This window comes from Prinia subflava, chromosome 23, assembly GCF_021018805.1.
Source record: "Prinia subflava isolate CZ2003 ecotype Zambia chromosome 23, Cam_Psub_1.2, whole genome shotgun sequence".
Taxonomy (NCBI): Eukaryota; Metazoa; Chordata; class Aves; order Passeriformes; family Cisticolidae; genus Prinia; species Prinia subflava.
This window is the reverse complement of record NC_086269.1, coordinates 5075469-5103419: the sequence shown is the minus strand read 5'-3', so window position 1 is coordinate 5103419 and position 27951 is coordinate 5075469. Positions and strand designations below refer to the sequence as shown.

The following is a 27951-nucleotide window of genomic DNA, read 5'->3' as shown; positions in this document are numbered from 1 at the left end:
AGGGCAGGGACCTTGCTTGGAGCATCCAGGGGTTCCTGAGGACAACATACCTTTCATTAACAAGATTCTGGGCTGGAAGGACCTGGAGAGGTTGGTTTGGCTGTTTCTACACCAAAACAGGATTGCCTCTCCTCAAACTGCTGCAGTCCCCCTTCCTCCTCTGTCCTTCCTTGGACAGAGACCTCCAGGGGTCCCAGCGTGTCCCAGCCTCTCTGTGAGGCCTCCCAGCCCCCTGAGCATCCTCTGCTCTGTCCTGCTGGTCTGTCCCCACCTCTGGGGATGTGCCTGATGTGCTGGACCAGGGGCCAGGCTCAGGGTGCTGTGCTGGGTCAGGGGAAGAGGCCATGGGTGGGGGGGACCCATAGACCCCTTACCACGTCCTCAGGACCCACCCAAGGCTTTCCAGCTTAGAGCTGATCCTCCTGGAGCTGTTCCAGGCCCTGCTCTTCATTCCATCCTTTGCCTGGATGTTATCTGAGATGCTTTGCAGGACATCCCTGCAGAAGCGACTCCTCCTTGCTCCACAAAGGCCTTTATTCATCCAGCTCTTTCCATTTTCTCTCCTTCTCACTTTCCTTTTTTTTTTTTTTTTCTTTTCCCGTGGACATTAACAATCAGAAGGCATATTTAGAGAGCAGACAGCTTTGGGCGGGTGTTGCTGGCTAAAAGATCTCTTCCTTCCCCAGAAACAACTCATTTATCTGCTTGGCCACCTCCTCCCACCCCAGGAGCGGCCGCGCTCGGGTGCACGGAGCTCTTCCTGGCGGGATGAAAGTCGACAGATAAAATATTAGCATCAGGTCGCAGCATTCCTCCCTCCCGGCCAAACTGGCATCACGGCGATGAGGAGCTGAGCCGCCGTGCCTGGCCGGTGATGCAAGGCTCGATTTTTCCAGCACGGTTTTCCCTCGGGCTCCGGGCGCTCCCGCTGGTGCAGCTCCGGGCGGTTCGGGCGTGGAGCCGCGCCAGCCTCGGGACCCGGCCCTGGACGCTGTGGAGTTGCAGTCACAGTTGGAGCAGGGCTCTCTCCGTGGTAAGATTCGAGCGGGGCTCTCGTGCCTCCTGGGGTTTTTTTGGGGGTGGAGCGTTTTCCCCAGCCACCCCAAATGCCTCCCTGATTTTGGGGTCACGTTACCGAGGGGACAAGCCTGGGCAGGGGGCAAAGAGGGTGGGGTGACAATGGTGGTGACAACACCACACAGCCCAGGGAGGTGCAGAGAGGGGTGCTGAGGCAGCATCCCCCACTCCACATCTTTCCCTGCACCAAGAACTCCCTTATCCAAGGGCTGGATGAGACCCCCACCCCAATTACAGGCCTGTGCTGGGCTTGGATCCCTCCTATGACCCCCAAACAGCCCCCACGCCCTCAGTGCAGCAGCACCGGCAGTGCCAGTGCAGAGTAAACAGCGCTGGCAGGAGGAGTCCCTCGGGGTCTTCACCTGGGTGACAGCCCTGGCCCTGGGGCACCGCAGCTCTTCTCCCCCTCCCCAGCCGTAGCAGCCGGGGCTGAGCACCACCAGCACCCCGGGGGGCTCGGAGCCCCCCAGGGAGGGAGGGGGGGCTTAGGGGAAGGGCCCCGCTGGCTGGGGTGTTTGGTACCCCCAGCCCCGGCAGCCGCTGCGGGAAAGGGGCATCTCACACGCAGGAGCAGAAACAGGGCGGGGAGATGCTCGGGGAGGGGGGTGGGAGGGAAGGGGGGTCAGGCCTGAGTGCAGCCTCCCAGCTCCCCACCGGCCTCGGGGTCGGTCTCTCCTGACCTCTCGGTGAGCGAGGAATTGCGAGCCAGGGAGGGATGGGATCTGCGGGAGCCTCTGCCAAGAGCTGGCTCCAGATCCGCAGGCAGCTCTGGGCTGCATTTCCCCTCCGGCGCGAAGAGGAGCTGGGGTGTCCGGGGTTCACTCCTCGCTGACACCGACCCCCCGAGACCCCCACCGGCACGTCGGGCCCCGCGGGGAGGTGAGCCGGTGCCGGGGGGTGCGGGGGACCCGCGGGTAGGCGGAGGGTTGGGCTGGGGGTGGAGGGGATGAAGGAATGGATGGAGGGATGGGAGGATGGAGGGAGGGAGGGATGCGGGGATGAGAGGGAGGGCAGCGGCGGGGGGGCACCGGGCGGGCTGCGGGGCTGGGCGCCGGGGCGGGGGGTCCCCGGCCCCCCGGCGGGGCGGCGCCGGTTCCCGGAACCCCACAGCTCGCTCTCAGCCCTATAAAAGCCCCGCTGAGCCCCGCAGCCGCTCCCGCCGCCTCCCTCTCGCCGAGCCCCGCGGGGAGGCACCGCCGGGGCGCAACAGGCCCCCCCGGCCCGGCCACGCGTGAACGGGGACCCCCGGGGAGGGCGGGCGGGAGGGGAGGCGGGGAGGGCGCATCCATCCCCCCTTCTCTCCGCCGGGAACCGGGGAAGAGCCCCCTCGGCCGCCGCCTCCTCCCCGAGCCCGGCCCGGGGGGGGGGCGGAGGGAGCGCGGAGCCGCCGGAGCGGGAGGGGCGGGCGGCGGGGCCCCCCCGCGCCTGGCGCTGCAGGTACCGGGAGGGGGGGACACGCCGCCCGGCCGGGCTCGGCATCCCCCATCCCTTCCCCAGCATCCTCCCGGCCGGGCCCGCATCCCCCCCGGCCGCCGCACCCCCCCGCCCGCTCCTGGCCCCTCCATCCCGCACTTGTTGCTGCCCGGCGGGGCTGGGCTGGCTCCCGGTTTAGGGCGGTTTTATTTGGGAGGGGTGGCTTTGGAGGAGGTGGAGGTTGCAGCCTCCCCTGCTGTCCCCCAGCAGCCAACGGTGTCCGGCGCGGTTGCAGCCTGCTCCCCCCGAGGCCAGAGCCCAGCCTGAGCCTCCCCCTTTTCCCCTCCCCAGTCCCGTCTCCGTCCTCCTCTCCCGCCTCCGCCGAACCCCAGCTCCTCGCCCGGAGGAAGGGAGCGCGCCGTGGGCATCTCCCATCCACCAAAATCTATGATCAGCTCGGTGTGTGTCTCCTCCTACCGTGGACGCAAGTCTGGGAACAAACCACCCTCCAAAACATGCCTGAAGGAAGAGATGGGCAAAGGGGAAGACTCGGACAAGATCACCATCAACGTGGGCGGCACCCGGCATGAGACCTACAAGAGCACCCTGCGGACTTTGCCGGGCACCCGCCTGGCCTGGCTGGCCGACCCCGACGCCCAGAGCAACTTTGACTTTGACGGCAAAAGCAATGAGTTCTTCTTCGACCGCCACCCCGGGATCTTCTCCTACGTGCTCAACTACTACCGCACCGGGAAGCTGCACTGCCCCGCGGACATCTGCGGGCCCCTCTTCGAGGAGGAGCTCACCTACTGGGGCATCGACGAGACCGACGTGGAGCCCTGCTGCTGGATGACCTACCGGCAGCACCGCGACGCCGAGGAGGCCCTGGACATCTTCGAGAGCCCCGAGCCCGGCGGAGGGGCCGGCGGAGAGGAGCCCGAAGAGGAAGGGGGTAGGGAGATGGCCCTGCAGCGCCTGGGCATGGATGACAGGCCCCCAGGGGCGGCGGGGGCTGCCGGAGGGGGCGGCTGCTGCCGGAACTGGCAGCCCAAGATGTGGGCGCTCTTTGAGGATCCCTACTCGTCCAAGGCGGCAAGGGTAAGGTCCCGAGAGGCGCCGGTGGGGAGGTGGGATGGGGCCGTGCTGGGGTTGGGTCTTCAGCTCCCCAGCTCTGAGGGCAAGATCAACTTTCCTGGTGGGTTACAGGAGCACCCCCATAACTGTCCCGCTCCTGCTGTGGGGCCTGTGAGCCGTGTCCCATCTCACAGGACACCTCTTCTGTTGTCTCCCAATCCCCTCTCAACGCGTCACATCTGGGAGAGCTGGGCTGAAACTGAGGGCAAGCACCATCCCTGCCCCCTCTGTGCCCTCCAGTGCTCCCTGGGCACCTCCTGGGCACAGGGAGATGAGGGATTGTCCTTGGCAGGGCTGACTCCTGGCAGAGTTTCAGGATGCTCTAGGATAGGATGTTTGGGTTCCTCTCAGTGGGCTGTGCGATGCCAAACCCACATTTAACAGCCCAGGTGTGGGGTGGAGGTCAGGGTCCTGCAGCTAACGGGATCCTCATGGCTGTCCCCGAGCAGCTCATGCTCCTCATGAGTAGAACCTCATCCCCAAAGGACCCGCGGTGCCTGTGCACCCCCTGCCCGCTGTCCCCACCGCCCCCGCAGCCCACGGAGCCCATCGGGCAGCGCTGCTGCCCCGCACAGCCCCGCAGCCCCCTCACCTGTGTGTGTGTGCACACCTGAGCTCATCCACAGACCCTGCCACGCTCCCTGGGTGTGCAGGCAGCCCCTGCCCACGGGCACCCACCTGCCTGGGACGTGTTCCCCAAAACCAGACACTCCTGCAGGCTCCAGCCCAGCGCTCAGGCACTGCCCTGAGCCTGTGTCTGCTCTCCCAGCTCCTCGCAGATCATCCCCAAAGCGCTGCCCACCGACCCCCCGTGCCCACCCGTACCCACCCAGCCCCTGGCACGCCCAGCTTTTAAATCTGCCACACACACAGAGGCAGGCAGCCGGGATGGAGATGAATTCTGGATGCATTTAGAGGTGTAAAAAAACCCCATCAATGGTAAGGAATTCTGCAGGCATTTCACACCCACGAGCGGCGCGCGGGGCAGGGGTCAGTTTGGCAAGGAGGTGTTTTTGCAGCAAATGTTAGAGCAACACACACATGCAGAGAATGCTCGGGCAGCAAGAGCTGGACCCATTTTAAAAGAGTACCCCCTCCTCTGCCCATCTCTGAGGGCTCTTCACCTTGGAGAGATGCTCTGAGTGGTGTAAGGCTCCGAATGAAAAAACTAAACAAAATTAAAAATAAACCCAAGCACAATAACTCAGCTCGTGTTTTTCCCCCTGGTGTCACTTGGTTCTGCTTTTCCTGTGTGCTGAGCTGCTCCTGGAAAGGCTTTAGCAGGAGGAATGCATTGGAGGGAGCAGACAGGGCTGTGATTGAGGCCCAGCTGGGGCTGGAGTGGGACCAGTTTGTGCTGGGATCTCCCTGCTTCCTTCTCCCTGCTCTAGATGAATGTTCAGCTCAGCAGTGCCATGGGAACGATCAACTTCCACAGGAAACAGGAAAAATACTGGTATAGTTTTGCCATAGCCTGGGAGAACTGCTCTGGTAAGAGGGGAAACTGAGGCACAGAGCAATGCAACCAGCCCAAGTGAGTGCACCCAGCTCCTGGCTGGAGTCACCCTCCAGCACGAGGATGCTGCAGGATTTGTGAGCATCTCTGTGGGTACAACATTCCTGGAGCTGCCCTGGCTTTCGTGGTGGTTGGGATTTCTTTGATGTCCCATTTTGGGGTCTCCCCCTTTCTTGCCAGAGCCAAATGGGAGCTGCTGGCTGCAGGGCATGTGCTGGAGCCAAACCTTGGGGAGCAGCAGTCCCAGCTGCCCGTGTAAACCCTCTCCCTCTCTGTGTGGCAGCCTTGACTAAGAGTCTCAAGAGCTGAATTTCTCTGGTCCCTGCTCCTCCTCTCCATGGAGCAGCCCCTGGGGCCCTGACTCAGTTGGCTCCTTGTTATTTCCATCTTTCCCTCCCTCCAGCTCCTCCTGAGCTGGCAGCTGCGTGAGCACGTGGTCAGAAATCTCTACCATGTTTTAGCCCCTTTTCCCTGCACCATCCATGGCCCCTGGCTCCTCCATCCAGTCCACTCAGGGAATATTTGGTGCAGCTCCTGTCCCAGCTGGAGCTTAACCCTTCTCCTCCCCATGGGAAACTGCCCTGGCTACCTCTACATCCAAACTCTTTTCACGTGCAGCTCCTCATTACTTTTTCCCTTTGCTACCCAACTTGGAGAGCCCTGACCTCACTTTCATGGGGACTTCCAGGCTAGTGATGCTCTGTAGGATTTTTTTGGGAACACCCATCTCAAGCTGTTGAGTGAAGGTCAAGATTGTGTAGGACACCAGCAGGTTCTGGAGGACTTGTTTGGTGGAGTTCTGGTGTGTATTGGTAGTACTGGGTTCATACACAGATTTTATTTTATTTTAAGGACATTTTTGGAAAAGAACTTGAGTTTGGAGCAGAGACTGAAGCTGAGGTGAGACATCTCGGGTCAGACACAGAACTGGAGCAGCACCCTCGGGGGGACACCATGGTTGGCACCGGCTGTGAACCCGACTCTTCTATTTTTAAAGGCTGATTTTGCTCCTTGGGCTAAATCAGGTCTCACCTCACACCCAGCAGCAGGGCTGCTTCATTACTCAAGTGTTCGCATGGTCTCACTCCCTTCCTGGGCGAATTTTTCTTTCTACTTTGCTTTAAGTCTGAATTTTTACTCTTCAGGTTTTCCCAAGATTCCCCACACAGGGAAGCTCAGGAACGTGACTCAGCCCTCAGCTGAAAAGCGGATTATTTTGGCTGTGCCACCACTGTGTAGAGACACTTGCCTGGTTAAGCTGGCCTTGCTTTAAGATCCCAGTTCTGTTGGATTTGTTTCCCAAATTGCACAGGATGGATCAGCCTTCAGAGCCGAATCCCCACGCGTGGCCCAAAGGGGATGAGGGGTGAGGATCATCTCATTCCATCCCCGAGCAGGTGTCTCTCAGTCTCTCAGTGGGGCAGGAGAATCATCCTCCAGGGGTTTCTCCATCATTTCATGCCTGATTTCAACTTCACAACAAACTCTTGCAGGGCTGATCTCGCTATGAATTTAGGATGGCTGAAATAACGATACAAGACTCCAATCTTCTTGAAGGTGTATAGCAAAAGTTTATTGAAAGACACACTCCTTTTATGCACTGGCTTGGTACAATTGGACACGATTGGTCACTCAGACCAACACCCTTTGTAAACATCTTTGCAAGGAAACAAGTTGCAAAGCCAGCAGGTGCACAGATCAGGAATTGTTTGGAATATCCTCTCACAGCTCTCCCAGAGCAAATGCCTGGGAAAGTCTATCTGACTTGCTTTCCCACAGGCTCCGCTGCTGCCTGGCGCCCAAAAATCTCTCTGACCACTGTCGGCATCCCCCGGCTGATCCCACACGGGTCTGCCCCGGGGATGCCCCTCGGGGATGCTGCTGGCAGCTCGGGGCTGCCGGCACCGGGTTCCTCTCCGGCGTGACTCAGGCTGTCTGTGCTGCTGATTCACTCCGGCCGCGGATCCGGGCTGTCGCTCGCGGTGCGGCTCCGCCAGGCGCAGCCGCCGGGGTGGGTTCCACAGCAGAAGGTCGCATCCTGCTCGGTGCAGCTGCAGCAGGAGCTGCTCCCGGGAAGGTGAAACCACCGTGCTTTTGTGCTGGAGGAAGGTAGAAAAAGGGGGTTTCTGCGCTGAAGCTTTTTTTTTGGGGGGTGGGAGGTGGCTGTTGGAAACAGATGCATCAGGTAAAGGGATTGCCGTGGATGAGGGAGGGAGCTGAGCAGGACTGATGGGAGAACAAGGTGGTGCTTTGTGACACAGCCTGTGACCTACAGTGCATGCTGCTGGTCCCTCCTCATCACAGGCAAGGAGGAGGGAGGTGGAGGAGGTGACATGGAGGGGACAACGGACACCCTGCTTGGGCAGAGCAGAGAAATGGGAACATCTGGGTGCCACCAGGTCCAGGCATCTGCAAGGAGCCTGAGCTCTGCCTGCTCCTCTCCTCATCCTGCCCTCCCAGTCCTGGACCTTCTGTGGCCACATCCCCCCGCACTGACCCTCAGGGAGGGGGTGAAAGGATGTCTCTGACACATCCAGACCCCAAAGCTCACAGCTGTCAGCAGTGTGAACCTGGAGGGGTTTGTGATGAACTTGGGGGAAAGCTCTTTCAATTTGCTCTGTCAAAATTCCCTTTTTATGTCTGTTCCTATTGGAAGATTGCTCCAGCCCCAAACTATCCCAGTTCCCCCTCATCTCCACCCGTGCTGTTCCTGGCACATCTCCATGCACAGCTGGAGCCCAGCTCACTTTCTCCTGTACAGATTGTAGCTCTTGGAGGAAGGTCCTGGACTGACCCAGGAAGGTCCAGGCACTGACGTCTGCTGTCATGGGAGAGGTCCGGGGATCCCTCCTCATTCTCCACCCTTGGTCTTGGGGCAGTGCCTGGCAGCACCTGGAGTGTTTTGACCTCCTCCAGACAGAGCAGCTTGCCCTGCATCCTCTCACGGCCCGTGTACCTCTGTTTTCTGCAGGTGGTTGCTTTCGCCTCGCTTTTCTTCATCCTGGTCTCCATCACAACCTTCTGCCTGGAGACGCACGAGGCCTTCAACATCGATGTCAACGTGACGGAGACCCTGGTGGTGGGCAACACCACGACGGTGCTGCTGACGCACAAAGTGGAGACGGAGCCCATCCTCACCTACATCGAAGGGGTCTGCGTGCTGTGGTTTACCCTCGAGTTCCTGGTTCGCATCATCTGCTGCCCAGACAAGCTTCTCTTCATTAAAAACCTGCTCAACATCATTGACTTTGTGGCCATCTTGCCCTTCTACCTGGAGGTGGGTCTCAGTGGCCTGTCCTCCAAAGCTGCCCGGGACGTGCTGGGCTTCCTGCGGGTGGTGCGCTTCGTCCGCATCCTCCGCATCTTCAAGCTGACGCGGCACTTTGTGGGTCTGCGGGTGTTGGGCCATACGCTCCGGGCCAGCACCAACGAGTTCCTGCTCCTCATCATCTTCCTCGCCTTGGGGGTCTTGATTTTCGCCACCATGATCTACTACGCCGAGCGGATCGGAGCCAAGACATCTGACCCCACCGGGAGCGACCACACTCACTTTAAGAACATCCCCATCGGGTTCTGGTGGGCCGTGGTCACCATGACCACCCTGGGCTACGGTGACATGTACCCCAAGACCTGGTCGGGGATGGTGGTGGGCGCGCTCTGCGCCCTGGCCGGGGTGCTGACCATCGCCATGCCCGTGCCCGTCATCGTCAATAACTTTGGGATGTACTATTCGTTGGCCATGGCCAAGCAGAAGCTGCCAAAGAAGAAGAAAAAGCATATACCCCGTCCGGCCCCGCTGGACTCCCCCACCTACGGCAAATCCGAGGAAAACTCCCCCCGGAACAGCACCCAGAGCGACACTTGCCCCTTGGCAGTAGAGGAGGGGGTGACTGAGAGGAAACGGTCAGGTGAGAGCCCAAAGGTGGGGCCGAGGGAGGGGGAGACCTCCGGGAGCCCTCAAGGCAATGACTTTGGTCCCCTGTGTCCCCGAGTCCCCGGGGATGGGGCAGGATGCGGCCCCAGCTCCGGGTTGGCGCAGAAAGGGCCCCTCGGGTGTGGGGGTGTGGGGGGCCATGCTGGTGGAGCAGGGTGCTGCAGGTCAAATCCCCCATCCAGGCAGGGGGGAAAGGCCATATCCTGCTTTCCCAAAGGCCAGATCCTTCCTTCCCAAAGGCACAAAGTCCCCATGGTGGCTTTCAAGGTGTCCTTGCCTAACCTCTCCCTCACAGTGACAGAGATAAGGCCCTGCTCCCCCATTAGCCTGGTCATGCCCTTGGGACAAATTTTTCCTTTGATTTCTTCCCCCATAAATCAAGGTAACCTTCACCAAAATTGATAAATCCATGGACATTCCCTGGGGCTTGACCCCACTGCCTCATTCATCTGCCGGAATCCCTGCGCTGCTGCTCCAAATCCTGATCAAAACCAGCCCCTGGGTATTTCTTTTTTTCATCTCCCACACTGAGCTGACGTTTGGGGGTTGCCCAGTCTTTCCTCTGGGTCAGGAGAAGGCTGTGGGCAGCTGTGGGGACCATTCCTTGGGCTAACTCTGGGGGTCTGTGTGAGCCCTGCCCTCCTGTCAGTGCTGGCCGTGGTGGCTGCTCTGCCCCTTTTGTCCTGGTTTGCTGTCAGGGGCATTCTGGGGTGTCTGGAACAGGAGGCACCACGGTGGGGCTGTGTCCTGCACCAACACTGAGGCCAGGCCTGGGCAACTGCACATCTCCCACGTGTGTTTAACAGGGATGGGCCTTGTCCTGCTGGGGAACCAGGGAGCTCCAGGTGCCCCAAACAGCTCTTTTCCTGTATGAATCTCCTTTTTCCACAAGCCTGCGAATCCCATCTGCCCCAGGAGCCCTGGCAGCAGCGAGCAGTTAGAGCCAGGAGCTCAGGCCAGGCCCTCACGTGGCAGAGCATCCTCTCAGCCAACGAACCGGGGAGCCAGGGGACATAAATTAGCACTTCCCACTACCCCGAGCAGCCCGCTCCTCAGCAGTGTGAAGTTTGGAGAGCTAATTCCCTCCAATTAGGTGGGTGGATCTCAAAAACCTGGGGTGTTTCATCCCCAGCTTTGGCTTCATGCAGGTTTTATAACCCTCAGCAGGACTAGAGTTGCTTGGAATTATATCTGTCTTTGTCCTGCTCCCCTGGCTGCTCTCAATGAGTGTGTCCAGGCTGTGGTCAGCACCCAAATTGGTGGGTGTTGCTCTGGGCCACCTGCAACCTGCTCTTCTGCTTCCTTCCATGGTCTGGCAGCCCTTCTCAGCCCTTCTGGGCACGCTGAGCACTTTCCCCTGTGGGTTTGTCAGCTGCTGACGGGTCTCTGCCCCCTCCCTGCAGACTCCAAGCAGAACGGCGAGGCCAACGTGGTGCTGTCGGACGAGGAGCAGCCGCTGTCCCCGCCCGACGAGAAGCGGCCGATGCGGCGCTCCAGCACCCGGGACAGGGACAAGAACAAGAAATCCTCCACCTGCTTCCTGCTGGCCACGGGGGACTTCTCCTGCACAGCGGATGGAGGCATCCAGAAAGGTACGGCTGGAGGTGTGACAGGAGCTGGGTGGGGAGGGAGAGGTGGAGGCTCAGCTCTGTGGAGCCGATCCAAGGCAGAGGTTCATCTCCATCGCCTGCCTCGCTGTTCTCTGCTCCCCAAATCCTCCTGCCTCTCCATCTGCTTCACTTCCGTCCAACACATCTCTCCGTGCTGGCTCCACGTTTTGTTTTCCCCTCCCCAGCTGCCCCCACCTGGGGTCTGTGACCTCCTGCTGGCTGTCCCTTTGTGGTCACCACAAACTGATGCTTTGGGAAGGCTGACCTGAAACAGAGACTGGGCAGAGCTGGAGAATAAAGCAGGGATTTATTGAAAGGCCTTTAGGATCCACCTTGGGCAGGACAAGAGCCTGACCAGGGCTACACCCAGGGTGGACTAAGAATGGTCACAAAAATGGCTGACCAGTCATGAGGTCTCACACTTTTATAAGTTTTGTTCCATTTGCATATTGGAGTTTAATTGTCTAATTGCAACTTCAGGTTGTGAGGTCCCATCCTTCTTGTTTCTCCCTTTGGCCACTGTTGTTTGTGCTGTTGGGCTGAAACAGCCCTTTTCCTTTTTCTGAGCAGGAAAAGGATTTGTTTTGTCTACCTAATCTGTGAAGAGAGCTTAATATGAGGTTCAGAACCGCACCTAAGCAGCACAGAATTGTAAACACATGAAAGCGAAATCTTAAGGCATCAGCTGCACTGCCCTCCCAGGGGACAGAGTGCTCCAACCTCTGCCCCTCCAGCTCTTCTCCCTGGGTTTCAACCACTCATCTCTGGATGGTGTGAGTGGGACATCTCTCCTGGGGACATGGTGAGGTTGTGACTGAAGGTGACCAAAAGGTTTTCAGCAGGGAAAAAAAACCCAGAGGCTTTTTCCCTTCCTCTCCCCTGCGGTGGCTTTCAGTGGGTTCGAGCGTGGGGAGACGTGTCAAGTGCTGCCTTGCCAGCAGCTCCAGGCTGCCAGGAAGGCTCCTCTGGGCTTGGAACAGGAGCTGTGCTAAGTGTTGAGGTTTTCCTTGGGAAACTGAGGGGGAGATGAGTCAGGAAAACACAAAAGTCTTCTTCCCATGACAAAACAAATCTTCAATCTGGTCCCAGATTTCTCTGCTCCTCTGCCCATCTCCCAGCACGCCGGCCCCAGAGAGGGTAAATGCAGTGCCCCAAAATCCAGCTGCACCCTCGATTGCTTGGACAGCCCTTAGGGCACAGCTCAGTTTTCCAGTTGTGCACTGTTTGTGTGTCCAGGGTGGTGTGGGATGCTGTAGCTGCAGAGCTGACCTACTTCCACCTCCCTGGTACCAAGAGGTGCCCGTTGCTCACGGAGAATGGTGCCCAGGAGCTGGGACTGGGCAGGAGAAGGATGTGCTGCACCTCTGAGCTGCTCCCCAAACCTGGTAGTGCTTTGCTCAAGGGTTTGTTCCTTCTGGGGCTGCTTGGGATGGCACAGCCTGGATGGGACGCAGGGAGGTGCTTGGGGGTGATCACATTTATCAGTAGTAGAAGGGAATTGGTTTCCTCCTGGGAAATCAAGGATTCCCTTTGGAATTCTGCTCAACCTCCAAAAGAGGACAGAGAGGAAAAGCTTTGCTCATCCTTGGGGTTCCATCAAATACCTGCTCGAAATGCCTGATGTTTCTCCCCTGGAAGTGCCTGTTCCTGTGAAGTTGGTCTCTTTTCTTAATGCCTGCTAATCTGAAGAGGGGAGAGAGGTTTAGTCCCACTCCAGACTGGAATGTTGGACTGGGAGGGGTGGAGGAGACAGATGAAAGCCAGTGCTGATCTTCCTCCTTAGAAAATGCTGAAGTCAGGCTTCAGCTGGAGCATTTGAATCTGGTCCCACTGAAGCCAGGAGAAGTGGAGCAGCTCTGAGAGTTGAGGATCCAGAGCTGCTTTCACTCACTCCCACCATCACTGGATCACAGGAGACCGGGAGATTTCTGTCCTTGTGTGGTGGCAGCAGCAGCTCTTTGAAAGGGCACTGTGGTGATGGTTCTTGGGGTGTTCTGGTGTCTTCCCTGCAAATTTCAGAGCGCCTTTTACACTTTAAAATAGAAGGTGTGCATGGGTCACTCATGCCCACGTTGCTGGAATGATGTTGCACCTGGAGAAAGCTGGATCTGGTGCCCAGAGGGGCTCCAGTGATGTGTGAGATATTTTGGGAAGAGGGGACCTCAGTACCCGAGTCCTGTATGGGCTGAAGGTGGGTGGGACGCTGTCCTGGAAGGTCAGGGCTGGCCTAGTGAAATGCTCCAGTATGGCTAGGGGTGACCAGGGGTGACCAGGGGTGACCAGAAGTGACCAGAGGTGACCAGGGGGCAAAGCAGCCTCCAGCCAAACGCCGTTGGGAGCTGCAGAGGTGCCTCCTCCCTTGGTCTTGATTTATCTCCTGCTGAGGCTGTTTGTTCTGGTACTGGGATGTTGGCTGCTCTGCAAATTGAGATGAGCTTGGTTGTGAGCCCGACTCGCTGACGGCCATCTGTCAGATCCTGGGACAGGTACTGGTGTCTGTGGAGATCAGGGGAGGGAGCTGCTTTGGGAACAAGCTGCAGATCTCAGCACCCATCGTGGTTTAACCCTGACTCCAGTGGTTGGTCTTGTTGGGGCAGCTCAGAGAGAAGAGCTGCTCCTGCCCTTGGACCTGAGCCTGGAGCAGATGGAGCTGCATTGCTGTGCATTCCTATCTGGAATGTGTTCCCTGCTCCTGTGGCTGCTCCCAGTGATGCTGCTCTGCTCCCTGGCTGCTGGGGATGGCTTCAGACCCTTCCTCTCCCCTCAGCACTGGGCTCCTGCTCAGCTGTTCCCAGAAATGTGTCCTGCTGGGTGCAGACACCTTGGCACGGGGCTGTCCTGGCACAAAAGCCAAGGAGGATGGAGGGAAGTGGAGTCAGGATGAGCCCAGCCAGTGAGACTGGTTAGGATGCAGCCACGGAATCACTTGGGTTGGAAAAGGGATCTGCGAGTCCAACCTTCCCCCAGGACTGTGCCACTAACCCACGTCCCCCTGTGCCACGTCTGCGTGTCCCTTAAACACTCCACCGCCTTTATCAGCACGTTTACATGGCACAGAGGCAGTTTTTGGCTCCGCAGGGCACCGTGAAGATTTTCTCTGTTTCCTGCTGTCAGGGCAGGGCCATGGCTCTCCCATGGCCTGAGCACGTGGGGTGGGATCAGCTGGGAATGCTCAGGGCAGCATCCCCTGGAATTCCCTGCCTTAGGGAGGGTGAGGACCAGCCCACGTTCCCACAGGGACATGACCCCACATGAGCTGCATGCCAGGCCTGTGTCACCAACCACGGGACATTCCTGGGCTTTGCTGCCTCCCTGCTGTACCCCATCCCCTCTGCCACCAGCTCCCAGCCTGTGCCTGTTGGGGCTCGAGCAGGCAGTGCCGGGAGGAGCCCCCGGGGGTCACACAGCGCCCTTTCATTGGCAGCAAGCCTGTTTGTAAAGCAATCCCAGTGACTCTGGGTGGCCCCAGGGCCAGTTACTGGGACACCAGCTCAATCAGCTGTGGCAATTGGCAGAGCACAATCCCCTTGTGCCTTGTGGCTTCACTCTGTGGTGGCACCCGGCCCTGGGTGTGGTGGGAAACCACGACAGCCTTGAGGGACTGTGTCGCTGTTTGCCACGCTCAAAGTGACCACACGGAGACTTGGAAGTTGTGTGAGAAAGCAGGGCACAGAAAATCCGCCCTTTGTTTATTACGTGCTCTTATATACTTTAAGAAAAGTGACCATGGATTGGAGAGTGGAATCCCAACCTCTCAACCACATAGGTCAAAAGGACTGTCAAACAACCGCCCTTCTCTTTGGAGAAGAATGTGAAAACACTGGTAATATTTATAAAACATGATCCCCTGTTTACATGGAAGACTGTGAGAAAGTGAAACCTTCTACTTTAACATGAACACTCAGAAGACCAGGAAATCTCATGATGACAGGACTGAGTCTTGAGCTCCTTCCCAGGTGCTCCTGCAAGTGTGGCTTGGATGGAGGGAATGAAGCGTTGGGCTTGGGGCAGGTTTTCCCTGGTGTCCCTGGGGAAATCAAAGACCTTTGTGAAGTTCTGTCCCAAACTGTGATGCCTGGGGCTGAATCAGAGGGAGCAGTGTGATTCTGACCCTGTTCCTGTTCCTTTGCGCCCTTTTCTGTTCAGCCAGAGGCCGAGATCATCCCACAAACCCCATCAGCAGCTCCCTGCAGTGCTGGCAGCTCGCAGCAAACCCCGACCCCATCACACTGCCTGCCAGACTGCTGCAGTTTGGGGAGTTCTTGGGGATCCAGGGTGCCCCAAGCTCTCAGGGACCGCGGGGATCTCAGCACGGCCGCTGCCCACGCGCAGCTCAGCGTGGCAGGGAAACACGTGAGCTCTGCAAGGAGCCCCAGCACACCCGGGGAAAAGAGCAAGAGGAAGGGAGGACGAGCCCAATGCAGTTTTTTGGGAGTGTTGTGGGGAGCAGGGGGAGTCTCTGCATCAGCTGCTGTGGGTGGGAAACTCCCAGCTCCCCCCAGCTCAGGGCTGTGCTCGCTTCCCTCCGCGCTCGCCGTGTGGATCCGTGCCAAGAAGTAAATAAGGAAATTGCTCTTCTCCTCAGGCCTGCTTCTGCTCCTGCTTCCACTGTGGGGACGGGGAAAGCTTTGCTGGAGTCAGCAACAGGTTTGGGCAGGTGTCCCTCTGTCCCCTGGAGCTGCCTCTGTCTCCTCGGGGGCTGAGGGGTGGGGAGGGGCTGAAGAATCCCTGCTGGCTGCTGGGGCTGGGAAAAAAAAATGTCCAAAGGGGACAACCCCCAGATTGGCAGAGGCAGAGCTCCTTTTCCAGGGGATGTTCCCATCTCAGCATCCCCCCTGAGGGGGTGAGTGAGGGTACTGCTGTGGCTGGTCTGGTGTGAGCCTTGATCCCTGATCCAGGCCCAAACCAGCACCAAAACAGAACCCAAAGATGCACCAGGAACCCCTGGGGTGGGACACAGGGAGGGATTCCAAGCCTGGCACTGCCCGAGGACCATCCATCACCTTGTTTTTCTGCTGTCAGGAGCTGCCTCCCTCTGCTCCACCCCCCACACGCTGCTGCCATGGTCTGGCTCTCCCTGGCACGCGCTGGTGCCTTGGGCAGGCTCAGGCTTGGCTGGGTTTGCTCACCTGGGCGCTTTCTGGGAAGATCCAAGCAGAGACATTGGGCTCATCACGCTGGGAGCATCATTAATTTTCCATATTTTGGCACCAGATCCAGGGAACAGACTCATCCTTAACAGCGGTGCTCTGTGGACCCAAAAATCCAATTTTCAGTGCAAAGACTTTGTGTCTTTCCAGCAAGAAAAGTGGCTTTTGACCTGTGAGGAGATTTCTTCTGGCTGTTGCTTTTCCAGTAAAAGCTGGAGAAATTTCTGGCTCTTTGGGGGAGTGTGAAGGGTCCCCGTGCTTAAAGAAATAGAAATATCTGCTCTTTAATGCAACTTCTTATGGAAAATAATGAGCATGTCTACCTGCTCCTTTCCACACAGGAAGGTGTCAGCAGCAGCTTGCTGCTACAGGGGTGTAAAAACCAGAGCTGGGGGAATCACTCCTTCCAAATCCCATATTTGTTTGAGTTCTGCTGCTTTTCCCCGTCTGCTTCAGCCCACAAAAATCCCCAGACTCATTCCTCATTCAGAGCAATTTGGGAAACAAAACCCCACAGCCTAGCAGAGCAATTCCATCTCCTCATTGATGACTCTCCAGTCCCGGATTTGGCCGGCGCTGCTCGGTGAAGGGAGTGGGAAGCTCTGGGAGCCCGGCTGTCCTCAAACAGCCCTCCCTGGTTTGTTTTTAGGGGGTGTCCCGGGGTGTGGGGCTCAGCCTGGTGCTCTCAGCCCCCCGGAGGCTGCCCGGCTCTAACCTGTCTGTTTTCTTCACCGAGGCTGTGGAAAATCGCGGAGCCTGAGCAGCATAGATGGTGTGGCAGGAGCCGCGGGGTCCCCGGCTCCGCTGGCGCCCCGCCGCAGCTCCCCCTGCTCCCCCGTCCCCTCCATCCTCTGACAGGACCTGCCTGTGCCCCGTGTGCCCCTCCTGCCCCACCACGCCGTGCCCGCAGCCCCGGCTGGGACATCTCCATCCCCCAGGAGCTGGTCCTGACCCCCTCAGCTCCCCCTGCCCTGGCTGCAGGACCTGTAACGCCTCCACCGACCTTGCCTCGTGTCCCTGTGTACAGGACAGTCCCTGGAGGAGGTGTTGGGGCACTTTTCCCCCCCTTGAAACCTCATTCATCCTAAATAAACCCTGCAATTCCCTCTGGTGTCGAGCCCTCCCTCCCGTGGGCCGTTTGTGTTGGGCTAAAGGGTGGTGGAAACACGAGGAGGACAAGTTGACTCATGAAATTATATCTCATTGTGCTGGAAATGGCTGAATTCATATATTTTTAGGTTTTATTTTGTGTGTTTGGTTTTTTTTTTTTTAAACCAGCCTCAAGTTTCCGGAGGCAACAGATGAATAAACCTCTATTCCCTGCCCAGCAGTGGTTCCCCTCTTGTTTTGTGCCTTTTTCTCCCTAAGTCCTCCTTGTTCTTTCCCAGATTGTGTCTACCTCTCCTTCCAGCCTCAGGAATGGGCCTGAGGGCCTTGGAAACCAGCCTTGAGCCCCCCTGGAGGCTGGAGGGCCCTGGGAGAGGGTGCAGGGAGCACTCAGAGGCTGGGATAATCGGTATGGATGCTCCCACGAAGAGCTGGGAAGCGGTGGGAAGAGGAATACAGGTCCCTGGGAAAGCCTCTGCTGGTGTTGAATAGTGGGGCAGAGAGAGGTTTGAGGCAGAATGATGCTGGAATAGATGGCAATAGATTAATCCTTGTTTGGGATGGACGTGAGGGTGGGGCAGGACATTCCCGTGGGTGTGGGAGCTGGGTTTGAGCCAGGCTTTCCCCATCCCTGGGAAGATGAGGCTGGAGAGTCAAACTCCCTGCTGCACTGCTGATTTTTGCTCATGTGTATCGATTTTGGGGATGACCTTGGATGATCTCAGGTGTCTTCCCAAACTACAGAACAAACCCTTCAGTCCTTGACCTCTGGCTCGTCTCAGTTCTGCCCAGCTCAGCCTCCCTGAGGAGGATCTTGGTTTGTTTGGGGTGTTGGGTGGTTTGGGGTGCCCAGCCCCGGCCTTGAATCCCCCTCAGTGCTGTCTTGGCCTCTTTCCTCATTCTGAGCAAGTCAGGGCTGGAGCCCAGGGACTTTTCTGGGGAGGAGAGCTTTGATTTGGGTGTGTTTAAAAAGTAAAGAGCCCCAAGAGCTTTTCTGGGGTCAGACCCTTCCCCTCCATCACCTCCCTGGTGCTCAGGGAATGGTGAGGAAGGAGGATGCCTGCGGGGCAAGGCTGGCAAGGTTGGAGTTTATGACCTTGGAGGTCTTTTCCAGCTTAAAGGATTCTGTGTTTCCATGGACCCTGCACCTGAAAGAAGCTGGGATGGATTTTGGCATATCCCACAGCCAGGACCCTCCTGCTCCACCCCAGGCTTCCTGTGCCTCAGTTTCCCTTGGTGTGGGGAAGGAGCTGCCAGGAGGAGCAGTCAGCACGTCCAAACCAGCCCCCTCTGAGTTTATCCTTCCTTCCTTCCTTTCCTTCCTTTCCTTCCTTTCCTTCCTTTCCTTCCTTTCCTTCCTTCCTTCCTTCCTTCCTTCCTTCCTTCCTTCCTTCCTTCCTTCCTTCCTTCCTTCCTTCCTTCCTTCCTTCCTTCCTTCCTTCCTTCCTTCCTTCCTTCCTTCCTTCCTTCCTTCCTTCCTTCCTTCCTTCCTTCCTTCCTTCCTTCCTTCCTTCCTTCCTTCCTTCCTTCCTTCCTTCCTTCCTTCCTTCCTTCCTTCCTTCCTTCCTTCCTTCCTTCCTTCCTTCCTTCCTTCCTTCCTTCCTTCCTTCCTTCCTTCCTTCCTTCCTTCCTTCCTTCCTTCCTTCCTTCCTTCCTTCCTTCCTTCCTTCCTTCCTTCCTTCCTTCCTTCCTTCCTTCCTTCCTTCCTTCCTCCCTTCCTCCCTTCCTTCCTCCCTCCCTCCCTCCCTCCCTCCCTCCCTCCCTCCCTCCCTCCCTCCCTCCACTGTCCCAGAGCCAAAGGGAAGCAGAAAAGAGGCAAAATAACTCAGTTCCTTGGGTTGGGTCTTGGAGATGGATGACAGGTGCTGAGCACTGCACAGACCTGGTACTGGAGCCAGAATTTTTGTGGATTTGGGAAGAAATTGGGATGAGCTGCACCATCCTCTGCTCAGGATGCTCCATGCTGGGCTTGGTGCTGATCCTTCCCCAGCAGCACCAGAGTTTGTGTGCATTCCTTGGATTTCTGTGGTTGTGTATTCCCACAGCAGGTGGGCAGGGTAACAGGGCAGGTTCATGGATCATCCAAAATTCCATGAACCAGGCAAAGGGGTGGGCACAGCAGCACCAGGCAGGTGCTTCTCTGGCTCATCCTTCCCTCTGGAGCCGGAGCACCCCCAGCCCTGCCAGAGGGAAGGTCACCCTCCATGACTTCAGTGGTCTTTGGATCATAAATGATTTATCCAAGGTCATGCACTGACTTTGGGGATGAGCCAGGTATAAAACCCTTACAGGAGAATCAGATCAAGATGCTCAGACTTTGAGGTCTGAGTCTCTTGGAGGTAGAGGATTAAACCCAGAGCAGCCACAGACCCCAGGAGATCCCATCCTTGCCTTTCCCCCCTCAGGCTCCCAGAGCAGCTCATCCCAGTGCCAGAGTGGTTCCTTGGGGTGGAAAACCTTTGGTGGACCCCCCAAAATCCCATCCCCACCGGAGCAAGGAGGGCTGGGCACGAGCTGACACGGAGCCGGCAGGATGCAATTTTTAGCTGGGGCGTTATGCAACCCGGGAGAAGGGATGAGTAATGTGCAAAAAGCTCCTCTAAAACAACCCAGCCCCAAAAGATGGAGGGATTTCAGTGGGAGGCACCAAACTGCTGAAAAACCCATCGCATCTTCTCCCTCTTCCTCCCCGCCTTCTTCTGAACAGGATTTGGGGGATGCAGGAGGGAGAAAACAGCTTGTTGTTATTTTTAGGTGGGGTCTGGGTTGGTTTTGGGCACCAGTTAGCACAGGTTAATCCCCGGGTAAGATTAGAAGAGGAGCTGTAGTGGATCAGAGCAGACCTCGAAATATCTCTGGAGCCCAGGTTTTTATCTCAAACAGTGGCCAAAATTGGCTGCCTGAAGAATAGGACGAGAATAGAGCACGAATATACGATACTTCCCCTGAATATCCTCGCTGGGCTTATCTGTGTTTGGGGATCTGCTAGGAGCACACGTTCCAGCCCAGAAAGACAAGTTGTTGTATTTATTCCCAAGAAACTGCATAAATCCAGGAGTCCAGCAGGAGTCCAGCTGCCCCTGCCCAAGCTCTAAAATGGCATAAAAAAAAAATAACATTGAGGGGTGTGCAGTGACCGCCGGGGCACGGCAGCACGGAGAGGGGACGTTCCTGGGGATGGGGTACTGGGCTGGCTCTCAGTCCTGGCAGGGAGATGGGACTGAGCAGGGGCACAGGGGGAGCCCTGGGGATGCTGCAGGAACGGGTCCCTCCCCTGTGGGCAGCGGGGTGGGGGCACACAGGGTTTGGTGCCCGTGTCCCTCTCCCCGCCTGTGGTGCTCAGCAGTGGGAGTGGAGATGAGGGTGTCCAGAGGCCGTGGAGTCATGGAATGGTTTGGGTTGGAAGGGCCACGGGCAGGGACAGCTTCCACTGTCCCAGGTTGCTCCAAGCTCTGTCCAGCCTGGCCTGGAACACTCCAGAGGAGCTGGGTGACACCGGGCTGCCCTGGTGGAGTCCTCACATTCCTCTGCCTGTGTCTGCCCACTTTGGGACAAGGATCAGCATTTTGGGACAAGGATCCAACCCCTGTGACCACCCACCCCCGTGCAAGGAGCCACGCCAGAGCAGCCTTGGGATCAGGGGGATTTAGGAGCAGCTCCCTGCTCCAGCTCCTTCCTTCCCTTTTCCTCCTGGAAGCCTCAGAGCCCAGCCCTGCACGGAGGCTGCACCACGATCCCGGGTTGCTTGCAAAGTATTAATTTTTATTGTTGCAACAACTGCTCTGTTTCTCGGGAGATGCCTGAGAGAGCTGAGAAAATAGAAAGGCCTGTCAGGCAGCCGGGCAGGAGGTGAAGATGTCAAGAGAGTAATTGCTCTACCCAGAAGGAGCCTGTTCCTGGCTTCCCCAGCACTGCCAGGAAAAATCCTCGCTGCTTATTTGATGACAATAAAGAAAAACAGAAAATAAATAGCAACCCCATGGCTTGCCCGTGCTGACGAGGAACAGGGAGAGCAGAGGCAGATGCAAAATAGGATGCAGTTGAGCTTATAAATAGGAGCCTCCCAGCTCCCAGTCTGTTACTTCCTTACCTCCACCCGGGCAACCAATCCTTATGTTTTACCCACGGAAAAGGTAAATGGAGGCTCAGAAAGGATTCTGTGAACTTCTGGGAAGAGGGTCACACTTCCTCCTGTGTGGGATGGGTGGGGGCAGGGAATGGATCCTGGTGGCTGTGAAAAAGTGATCACAGAGTCAGGGAATCATTTGGGTAGGAAGGGATCTTAAATTCCATCCCATTCCAGCCCCTGCCATGGCAGGGACACCTTCCACTGTCCCAGGCTGCTGCAAGTCCCATCCAACCTGGCCTTGGACACTGCCAGGGATCCAGGGGCAGCCACAGCTTCTCTGGGCACCCTGTGCCAGGGCCTGCCCACCCTCACAGGGAACAATTCCTTCCTAATATCCCACCTAACCCTGTCCTCTGGCAGTGAGAAGCCATTCCCTGTGTCCTGTCCCTCTCTCCCTTGTCCCCAGTCCCTCTCCAGCTCTCCGGGAGCCCCTTTAGGCCCTGGAAGGGGCTCTGAGCTCTCCCTGGAGCCTTCTTCTCTCCAGGCTGAACATTCCCAGCTCTCCCAGCCTGGCTCCAGGACAGAGGGGCTCCAGGCCCTGCTGATGTTGGAGCCCAGGGCTGGAAGCAGCTCTGCAGGTGGGGTCTCACCTGAGCAGGGCAGAATCCCCCCCTTTCCTGCTGCCCACACTGGGGGATCAGCCGGGGGGTTCTGGGTCCAGTGCACGTGGCTGGGGAATGTTGAGCTGCAAATCCCCAACACCCCCAAATCCTCCTCCTCAGGCTGCTCTGCCAGAGCAGAGCAGAGTCAGTGTAGGACCCACCCAAACCTTGTGCTGGGTGCTGGAGCAGCAGCCTTCGGGCTGTTTGAGGAGATGCTCATCTGAGTGAACTCCCCATTCGGGGAAATTTGGGGGTGAGGGCTCTGGGAGCAGTGCAGAAAACCTTGGGGGTATTTGGATTGTGCCAGGCCATGCCAAGCCTCCTGCCTCACCCAGGGCAGCACCCTAGGGAGGTTGGTGGCAGATCTGCACCCAAAAATAGGCTCGAGGAAGGGGCTGCACGTCACTGAGGGGCCGTGAGGGTGGGAGCAGAACAGAGCTGGCACTGATAAGCCAAGATAGGAGGGCTGTTTTCTCATAGTGCCTTTGTCCGGGGGACAAAAAAAATAAAACTCTGGGCTGTTGTTATTTATTTTTAGTTGTGCTAATTTTTTTCCCAGGCTGGGAAGCTGCTTTCCAAGGCAGGTCCCTGGAGGCTGCGGGCAGCAGGTCTCGAGCTAACACACAAAATGGCTTTGAACGGGGAGGAGGAGATGGCAGTTAAAAGCCAAGTCGTGCCCTTGGTAAATCAATCGACCTGATGGGGAATGTTTCTAGCAGGACACGAGCCCTGCCAAGAGCTTTTAGCTGCTTGCAGGAGTGACTGAACCAAGGGCTGGGATATTTTTCAGCAGCTGCTGCTGCGTGGGCACTGCTGGTCCCCAAATTGCTGCAGGGGGATGTTGTTGAGTCCCCAAAGCATTTTGTCTTCGGAGGTGGGGAGCTCTCCTGGCAGCTCGGGGAGGAAAACTCCTTCAATCCCTGGGGTTTTATGGGATGGGAGGTTTGAAAAGCCTCCATGCCCGGGCATTGCTCACCCGAGCAGTGCAGAGATGCTCGATGGAGAACCAAACCTTTATTTTGTGGCAAAGGAGGAGGTTTTGGAGCTGTGTTGGGTCTGCAGGGGAGGCAGCTGGGTCAAACTCATGAGCAGGAGCTGGGGGTGAGGTTTAAAGCAAAATTCCACGGCTTATCGGGTGGATCAGGCGCTGCCTCCCTGCCTGCCAGCCCCTCGCCTGGAGCCTGGGCCCTGGCACATGGGGAGAGGCGGTGGGGTGACTCAGAGCTCCAATCAATGATAATTAATTCAATGATAACAAATGAGAGGGAGAGAGGGAGAAGAAAAAACACTGAGGGAAGAATGCACCAGGCTTGGCTTTGGGACATCTGGCTTGGGGTTGGCTAGGGAAGTTTTGGGCAAGAGCAGCTTTCTGGGAGGAGAGGGGTGAGAGGGGTGTGGTGAGGGTGATGTTTTTCCCCTGCTTTTCATTTATACCCTCAGAATCACCCTGATTCCATGTGTGGTTTCTCTTGGAGAATCATTTCCCAAGTCTCCATCTCTGCCATCATTCCGAGGCTTTTTAAAACCATTTTTTCCCTGACTTACAGATGCAACAGCAGCATTTTATCCCTCTGGAAAAGGCCACTTCACTTTGTGGTTACTCTCTACTGCATCCTACTAAGCTGGGGTCCCCTGGAAGCTCAGTGTCCCTCTCCCTCTCCTATTTCTCCCTACCGAGCTCACAGAAGCAAATATCTAATGCTGTGTTTAATGTTTATGTCTTTCATTGCAGATTCCTGCCAGGACACCCTCGCTTCCAGTTACCCCCAGGGTGAGGTGGTCACCTTCTCCTGAGCCCCAGCTGGATGGAGGCTGCGCCCTGGCGAGGGATGCCTTCCCCAGGGGACGCCTTCTCCGAGGGGGAGGGCTGTGTATCCCGAGGGATGCTTTCCCCAGGGTGGAAGGATGCTCTCCCTGGGGCCACGGGATGTTCTTCCTAAGGCTAAAGCATCGCCCCAGGGATGCTCTCCCCAAAGCCCAGGGATGCTTTCCCTCAGGCTGGGACATGCATTCCTCCAGGGGCGCTCTCCCTGGGGCCAAGGGATGCTCCTCCCAAGGGAGATGCTCTCCCCAAGGCTGAGGGATGCCCTCCCCAAAGCCCAGGGATGCTCTCCCCAAGGCTGGGACATGCATTCCTCCAGGGGTGATCCCCCAAGGCCAAGGGACACTCTTCCCAAGGAGCTTTCTTTCCCCAGAGCTCCAGCTCCATCCCCGGGGGGGGTTGGCAGCCGGGTCCCCCCGAGAGGTGCCGCAGAGCAGCGGGGCCGGGAGGGAGGTTGGGGACAGCCCCATTCCCTTCCTGGTGCCAGCCCTGCCACAGCCACGCTGCCCCAGCACCCCTGGACTGCCCCAGCACCCCCTGGGCTGCCCCAGCACCCCTGGGCTGCCCCCTGCCCTCGCCCACGCTTTTGGCTGCACCTCACCCTCCACCTCTGGAGATCCAGCTGCTCACCAGGACATCTCCACCGCGGCTGTGCCATGCTCCGGCCCCTCCATCGCCACACGGCTGCTGGGAGCCCTTCCCCAGGGTGCCAAAGGCTCCTCTCCAGGTGCCACCATCGCCCCCTCCCACGGGTGCTGACCCCACGGGCATGGGGGGCCGAGGGGGGGGTTGGGGGGCAGGGATGGGGATGGGAAGCAATAGGAGACCGAGGTGTGGGGGTCCCGGCTGGCCTGGGGGGGTCGGGGGCCTCCCAACGCTGTTCATATCTCTGTGACCAAGGCAATACTACTCCTGTCTCCGTCTGTCCTGTTCGCATGCCTGTCCCTCGTGTAGAGTTCCAATAAAGACATCCATGAGCTGAGTCAGCTCCCGTACCCCGCTGCCTCCCTGTGTCCGTGCCTCCGGCTCCGTGCGTGCCCACACAGCCCTGTCCCCGCCCCAGCTGCCCCTGGCAGCAGGAATCGGGGTTTTGGCCATGGCACTGCCTGGATGTTGCCTGGATCCCCTTGAGGGAGGGGATTCCTCCTCCCTACTCTGAGATTCCATCTGGAATGCTGCATCCAGCTCTGTTGCCCCCATTCTTAAAAGGACCTGGAACTGTTGGAATGAGTCCAGAAGAGGCCACAACATTGATAAAGGAACTGGAGCACCTCTCCTATGGAGGCAGGATGGGACTGTTGGGGCTGTTCAGCCTGGAGAGGTTGTGTGGAGACCTCAGAGCACCTGCCAGGATCTGAATGGGCTCCAGGGAAGACAGAGGAAGACTGTTCATCAGGAACTGGAGTGAGAGGACAAGGGGGAATGGCTTCAAGCTAAAACCAGTAAATTTAAGTTTGAGATTGGGAAGAAATCCTTCCCTGTGAGGGTGGGGAGCCCCTGGCACAGGGTGCCCAGAGCAGCTGTGGCTGCCCCTGGATCCCTGGAAATGTCCAAGTCCTGGTTGGATGGGGCTTGGAGCAGTCTAGGCCAGTGGAAGCTGTCCCTGTCCATGGCAGGGCTGGGACTGGATGAGCTTTGAGGTCCCTTCCCATCCAAACCAGTCTGGAATTCTGTGATTCCATGCTGGGAATGCTCTTTGGTTTCTCATGTGGCTTGGAGCAGAGCCCACACTGGAAAGTCTGGGGCAGAGACATCCCTGTGACACCCCTGTGACATCCTGTGACATCCCTGTGCCATCCCTGTGACATCCCTGTGCCATCCCTGTGACATCCCTGTGACATCCCTGTGACATTCCTGCATGGGGGAAAGGCCCCTCAGAGCTGACCCTGGCTCTGCCCACCCCGGCCATCAGCGAGGACCTCCCAGCCCTGCTGGGACACCACAGGGCCACCCCTGGCTCTCTGAAGGAACACCAGCCTGGCCCTGCTGAGCTGCATGGGCCACCCTGAGCTCAGTCCTGACCCCAGGGTTGACATTTCACACCCTTTTGGGGCTGTGCCCTCCCAGGCCCAGCGAGAGCCCCTGCAGAAACCACAGAGACCTGGCACAACTCCAAATCCCTTCTGCCACGAGCTGGGGGTCTGCGGCTGCCACCTTCTCTGGAGATCTTGGGGCTCTACCTTTGACAACGTGAGGTCTTTTGTTTGGGAGTGGTGGTGAGGGAAGAGGCTGGGCTGGGTAAAACCAGCCAGGGAACTGAAGAGCAGCCATGAGACTGGAAAGAAAACATTCCCAAATGTGAGCGACTGGTGGCCAGGGGCCAAAGAGCAATTACAGAGAGGAGAGAGATCCTTCCTCCAAGAGGCTTCGCTCTCCTGCTGTGGCTGCAGAGCCCTCGGGAGAGCCCTGTGGCACTGCCAGCTGTGCCAGGCCCTGCTCCGCCGTGGCCCTGGGCATGGATCGATCACAGGATTGATGCCGGGTGCCAGGGCTGGCTGATCAGGGAGGATGGGCAGGGGGTGCTGAGCCCTGCATCCCCCAGGGTCCTGTCAGGGAGCAGGAGTGCTTGGAACATCCCAGCAGAGCTCAGGACCTGCCTGGAGTGCCCTGAGTGGCCTCGAGGGGACAGGAAGAGCCCAGGCCTTTGGGAGGGGGTGTGGGACAGGGACAGAACTGGCTGGAGGTGATCCCCAGCACCAGAGTGAGGTCCCTGCTCCAGCCTGGACAAAGCCTCTTCCCATCACCATTCCAATTGCAGCCTGTGCCTGTCTGATCCATGGGCAAAAAAATAGGCAGGAGGAACAAAGCAGTGACTCGGGGATGGAATGTGTGTGCACAGATCCCCACGGGCCCCTCTCCTTCCTCCTGCCTGGGGAGAGAGCAAAGCCCCTCCACGCCTGACCCGGGGGCTGCAGGGTGGGCTGCGTCAGGGAAGGTACAGGTTAGATATTAGGAAAAAATTTTCACTGAAAGAATAATAAAGCACTGGAATTGTCTTCCCAGGGAGGTGGTGGAGTCACCATCTCTGGATGTGTTTAAAAAAAGACTGGACATGGCACTTAGTGCTATAGTCTAGTTGGGGTGTTAAGGCATAGGTTGGACTTGATCTTAGAGGTCTCTTCCAACCTCATTATTCTGTGATTCTGTGTAATTGCGGCCCCAGCCTGAATTTGGGGGCAGGGGGCAATGAAAGGCCAAACCCCCCTGAAGCTGCACGAAGGGGATGCGACCCACGAGCCAGGTGAGGTCCCTCAGGACCCCGAGGGGGTGTGGGAATGCAGAGGGGATGGAGCAGGGCTGGCTGAGCTCCGTGGGCTGGGGCTGTGCACTGCGCTGCTGGGCAGGGCTGTCAGCAGCTTCCCAACAGACCACGGAGACGCGGGAATGCTGTGGCAGGTGGGGAATGGGGCTGGGGCAGGCTGGGTGGGCTAAAACCCTCTTGGGGGAGCACCAGGATCAGATGTGGAAATGCAACATTTCCTGAAGGGAGCAGAAATCCCAAAGAGGAGCAGAAAGGTCGGTTTGTCGGTATCTTCCAGTCTCCACCAGGATTCCAAACCTTTTCTGGACCCAGGCATCCGCCCCTCACGGGGCAGGGGGATGCTCCTGGCATCCCCGCATCCCCACAGAGCAGATGATCCTCTCTGGTGGGCGGTCCCAGCCAAGCCCGGCTCCGGCAGCCCCAGCCGGGGCTGGCAGGGATTGTGTCAGTGCCACCGCTTGTTTGGAGCCGCAAGACTTGGATTCCGGAGCTCTTGGCACGCTCTGCTCCTGGCCCGTGTTCCTTGGCTCTCCATCCCTCTAGGTGTAACTCCAGCCAAGTGGGAGAAGGGAGACAAGGGATGAGGACAGAGCCTGGCATGCCCTGACACCAGCCCCTTTCTCTTCCCAAATCAAAATCACCCTTTCCCCGTCATATTTTTGTTTCCTTTCCTTTATTTTTGAAGCCAAGGAGGCGCATGGAGCACCCGGGGACACAGGGCTGAGAGGGAGCACGGGCAGAGAGGGGGGACAGGGGGCAGTGCCAGCATCCCTGGCTCGGGAATGGGATTAACCAGCAGGTGCTCTTCAAGGAATTTTAATCAACAAAAGATGGGGCTGTCAATAAAAACAAGTGCGAGGCTCTGGGGCACCACGCCAAGGGATGAGAGCAGAGTTTTTAATCTAGGGAAGTACCTGCAGCGAGGGAACAGCCATGGACTGGGCAAGGAGCTGCATCCAGCCAGGGAAAACTGAGCTGAGCTGTGAGAGGGGTTTTCCCCCGGAGCCAGGCCACCCCTGGGTGCTGTGGCAGCGGGAGAGGGGTGGGTGCTTTGTGTGGGGTTGGTGGGATTCTCCACAGCTGGTTTGTGCCTCAGTTTCCCCACTCCATGGTGGAGGTGTCTGATCACCCCTTTCAGACGGGGAGATTTGGAGGGGGGAAGGAGGGACTGTTGCAGGGTGGGGTGAGGGCAGCA

General features: G+C 57.9%; 1 protein-coding gene across 3 annotated transcripts; it reads left to right on the top strand.

Annotated features, from left to right (window-relative positions):
• Positions 1-70: 70 nt before the first annotated feature.
• On the top strand, positions 71-24272 carry KCNC4 (potassium voltage-gated channel subfamily C member 4). 3 transcript variants are annotated; one of them, XM_063418337.1, is made up of 5 exons: positions 71-1033; positions 2842-3588; positions 8112-9048; positions 10478-10666; positions 16571-17359. In XM_063418337.1, exons 1-5 carry the CDS (start codon positions 875-877, stop codon positions 16687-16689), a joined length of 2151 nt encoding a protein of 716 aa, XP_063274407.1. In that variant the 5' UTR covers positions 71-874; the 3' UTR covers positions 16690-17359. The 3 variants fall into 3 exon arrangements, with proteins under 3 accessions (XP_063274407.1, XP_063274408.1, XP_063274409.1); XM_063418338.1 differs by lacking the exon at positions 16571-17359 and adding an exon at positions 23405-24272 and having other exon boundaries at positions 79-1033; XM_063418339.1 differs by lacking the exon at positions 71-1033 and adding an exon at positions 1723-1956.
• The last annotated feature ends 3679 nt before the right edge of the window (positions 24273-27951 follow it).

What these genes read in the sequence shown, in the direction of transcription:
- KCNC4 (XM_063418337.1), top strand. Translation starts at nt 875, where the DNA reads ATGCAAGGCTCGATTTTTCCAGCACGGTTTTCCCTCGGGCTCCGGGCG. An exon ending in GGAGCAGGGCTCTCTCCGTG is followed by an intron (nt 1,034 to 2,841) that starts GTAAGATTCGAG and finishes TCCCCTCCCCAG; the next exon opens with TCCCGTCTCCGTCCTCCTCT. An exon ending in GACTGAGAGGAAACGGTCAG is followed by an intron (nt 9,049 to 10,477) that starts GTGAGAGCCCAA and finishes CCCTCCCTGCAG; the next exon opens with ACTCCAAGCAGAACGGCGAG.